Raw genomic sequence first — 4,071 nt, 5'->3', positions numbered from 1 at the left:
CGCCGCCGCTGCGGAGGGAGCCGCCGCCGCCGCCGCCGCCGCGGAGGGAGCCGCCGCCACCGGGTCGCCCGTGAAGAGAAGGTGGTGGCGGCGGCGGTGAACATGTTTTCAGTGAGGATAGTGACTGTCGACTACTACATGGCCAGCCCGCTGCAGGGGCTGGATATCTGCCAATCCCCGCTCACGCAGGTCCCTGTCAAGAAGGTGCCGGTGGTGCGAGTCTTCGGAGCGACCCCGGCAGGTGAGCGGGCGCCGGGCGCGGGCGGGAGCGGGAGCCGGCGGGCACGGGGCGTCCTCCCCGCCGTGCACCCGCGCGCACGCCGCCGGCCCTCGCGGTGAGTCGCCGCTGCGTCTTCTTTCCCCTCTGCTCGCCTTTCTCCCGTGCATGACAAGAGGCGCCGAAATGTGGGTCCTTGCGAGCCTCCTTCCCCCGGGCGGGGAGCCGGTCAGCGCCGTGTTTATAGTGCGTGCGGCGGCAGCGGCGGTCGGGGCTGTAGCTGCTTTTGGGGGTGCAAGCCCCGCGGTCGTCGGGGTATGCGGGCCGGGTGGTCACTCTGTGTCCCTGTGAACAGAGCGCCGGTGGGACCCCGGACATCTGCGTGTTCCAGGTGCCCCTGTGTGGAGGTGGCCTGGAGAGCAGAGGAAGTGTCAGCTCTGTGGTCAGTCGTTCCAGGCCGCCTTTTCTCACCCTCGCTCTCCTCTGCCCCTTCCGGGGGTGCAGTAGGCTGGAGAGAGTGGCGCCGGGGTCCAGATAATCTTCCTCAATGAAGTGACCATGTGGCTCTGCTGCGAGTGCTTAGTTTATACCTCTGTGGATGGGCGACATTCTCAGGTGCAAATGCTTTTCGAGATCGTGTAGCCTTGGAAGTAGGAAATGCGTGTTTATGTTGTCCAGTGTGAGACATCACACCTATTGTGAATTTATTAGGAACCACAGCAGCTTAAGTGGTTTTTAAGTGTCTATAGGCTGAGTTGTAGAATTCCATTTAAAATACAGGTTTATTTTTAAGAAGAAATGGGGTGGGGGAGACAGCCGTGGCAGAAGCGACATCTCAAAAGCTCTTGGGGGGGGGAGGATAATGTAAGATAGTGACCAGCTTTACAAGGCGTTTAAAGAACTATTTTGCTTTTTTCGTGTTTTGAACTGCTTACATGGGATAATGAAGCTGCCTTCTGGGAAAGAATGCTCGTACTTTAGTTATGTATTGCCCAAGGGATTTTAGATAGCATTTCCCACTTGATGCGCCTTGCTCTCATCACCATTCATTTTGTTATTGCAGTAGTCAGTTTCTGTGGACCACCAAGATAATAGCGGCTCCCCAAATACAAGCACTCTTTCCAGACAGTTATCGTTTAATCTAAATTCTCTTCGTTAGAAATGTCAGTTTGAGATTTGCTAAATTTTCTTTTTTAAAATTGTGAAAGATTTTGATGCAGTTATCCTTGAAAGATCGAAGTTTGAGTGCTTTTCACAATTTGTAGAAAGTGTAACACTTGAGGCTTGGCTGAAAAACATGCATTAAAGTGTTTTGAAGAATAGGTTTTCTATAGAGCTGTGCTGTCTTTGTTTCTAATTGGAGTTTCAGAGTTACATACTGTGTTCTCATATCAGATGCAGAGGTAGGATGAGATGTAAAATTGATACTCATCTTTTTGGCTAGATTTCCAAACTTCAAATATACTAATAGGCTATATTGTGGCATTTCTGTGTATTAAATTACATATGCTTTGGGTTACTTTTCAGTAACCAGTAACCCAATTTACAGTCTTTCCTGAGTGATTTTCAGTCTTTTCAGCAGTAATTGTTATGTAAGACAACATTCTTTAAAAATAATCTGATATACTTTTGTTTCTTGAATAGTAAAAGTAAACACACGTGAAGTATGAGGAATATTTCTTCTTCTTAGACATCTCACTTGTCCTTCCTTGGGGGAAAAAAAAAATCCAAACTTTTTTTTTTTTTTTTTTTTTGGTGTACCTTGAAATGTGTAGTGTAAATGAACAAAAAAGTGAGACTTTTTATGCATACATTGATGCAAATCTTGATACAAAGCTTCCCAAATTTAACATTAAGATTATTAAATTGAATTTGCTGTATAGATTACAGATTTGTAACAAATATTTTTATTAACTCAACAAGAAAAAAATGACAGTATATGACATACATTTAGAATTTACAGTTTTCAGAAATCAAACCAGCATTTTTAGTATGTCAAGATACTCTTAATGAAATTAGTGTAAATTAAAAGCAAAAACTCTAGTATAGTCTACTTTTGAATTGTCTCGAAGAAAATCAGTCCAGGCCATCAAATAAAATCAGACCAAACTAGGTTAAGTAAAAGTCTGAATGGTGGAATTTTAAATGAAGACAAGTATAATATTTGAAAATATAAATGATACTCACATCTTTATTAATAAGTTATTGAAAATTTCTCAACAATAAACTAGTGTTATATACAGCGCCATAAATTTCATTCTTTCATATGTAAAATTTTGAAATTCTTAATTCTTTGCCTTGGTTTGGAGAAAAGATGTTTTTAAGTTGAGTTTGCTTTATAAAGAAGGTCCTGAAAAATGGCAATGGACAAATTCTCTCGAAGTAGCTATTTTAGAACTGTGTAATTGTAAACGGATTAGATTAATACTTTTTCCTTTTTTACTAGTTTTTTGTGTTGATGAGATGGTTTTTTCTGCTTTAGGAAACAGTCCAGTTGACTTCTGCTTGTCCTGTGTTTTGGGGACATTATTTGAGTAATGTATTAATAAATCAAGTGTCTTAGGCTTTCAGGTGTCCATATCTTGAAATAGTGAGATTTGAAAAGGTATTTACAACTTTTTTTGAATGATATGTCTTGGCTGATTGATTTAATCCCTTGCTGACTGAGAATTCCTAAGGGAATTGCTGAAATTTTCTGCATGTGAGTGATGGATTTGTTTTTCAAAGAATGGAAACCTCTGCTTTATTTCATTTAAAAAATAATGAACTTTATTTTGACCTATGTATCGAGCAATATCTTTGTACAAAAAATGGTTATCTCTTTCTTTCAGAATGACATTTTAGTAACTGGTTTTAGAGGAAACAAATGAGATCTTGAGTAAAGTATAGGACAATGTTTTTTTCATTCAGATTTGAATATGGGTATGACCACTGTGGGACTCATGTCATACAAAGTCCTGCGTCTTCATATAGAGACCAGAACTCAGGTGGAATTTGTACATTGTCCAATTCCTGTTTCTCTACTCTTGCTTAATTGTGCAGTGTAGCACCCTTTATGCTGAGTTTAGAGAGCTCTTTCAGTTTTCTCAGCACTAGGTTAAACAGAATTAAACTTTCAAAGAGCTTCCCTGCTGTGATGCAGAGTAGGAGTAAATAAAAGAGTGTGAGATAGTCACAAAGCAAGTAATTAAACAAAGTAGGCCCAACAGACTATAGAGGGAGCTGCTTGTCTTTACAATTACTGAAGAATCTGTTACCTTTCTCATAAGTCTTCTTTGAATTCAGTGAATATTTTAGTATATTGTTCTAGATGCTAGCTGTTAAATATGAAGTCAAGTTATTGAACATAAGTGTTTAGTCAGTCTGACAAATTACATGAACAAAGTAGGCCAAACAGACTATAGAGGGAGCTGCTTGTCTTTACAATTACTGAAGAATTCTATTACCTTTCTCATAAGTCTTCTTTCAACTCAGTATTTTAGTATATTGTTCTAGATGCTAGCTGTTAAATATGAAATCAAGTTATTTAATGTAAGTGTTTAGACAATCTGACAAATTGCCTGAGCAGGACTTATTTGAATCCTGTATTCAATGCTGTTACCCATAATCTACCGCAATGACGTTTTTATAAATTAGTAGTTATTAAATAAATTTCTTATGAGTACAATTTTTGAAAACTACAGTATTTGTCAATTCAAATTACAAAATTTTCTCTAATGAAACTCTTGTTTTTTGATGTCTTTTCACTGAACTATTTAAAATATTTTAAGGCCGGGGAGATGGCTCAGTAGAATAAGTGATTCCCTGGCAAGCGCAAGGGTCTGAGTTCAATCCCCAGTGTTCCGAAAAAAAAA

At 40.1% G+C, this 4,071-nt stretch overlaps 1 protein-coding gene across 4 annotated transcripts in view; it reads left to right on the top strand.

Moving 5' to 3' along the window:
* The first annotated feature begins 38 nt into the window (after window positions 1–38).
* The window catches only part of Rev3l (REV3 like, DNA directed polymerase zeta catalytic subunit), a 183,028-nt gene continuing 178,995 nt past the window's right edge, over window positions 39–4,071 (top strand). For all 4 annotated transcript variants that reach the window (XM_004637502.3, XM_023722299.1, XM_023722301.1 and 1 more), the window contains exon 1: window positions 39–241. In XM_004637502.3, coding sequence (XP_004637559.1) covers window positions 103–241 — 139 coding nt within the window. In that variant the 5' untranslated portion in view covers window positions 39–102. The remainder of the gene's footprint in view (window positions 242–4,071) is intronic.

This window comes from Octodon degus, unplaced genomic scaffold, assembly GCF_000260255.1.
Source record: "Octodon degus isolate 3935 unplaced genomic scaffold, OctDeg1.0 scaffold00090, whole genome shotgun sequence".
In the NCBI taxonomy this organism is placed as follows: Eukaryota; Metazoa; Chordata; class Mammalia; order Rodentia; family Octodontidae; genus Octodon; species Octodon degus.
The sequence above is the reverse complement of the archived record's forward strand: the minus strand, read 5'-3'. Positions and strand labels throughout refer to the sequence as shown.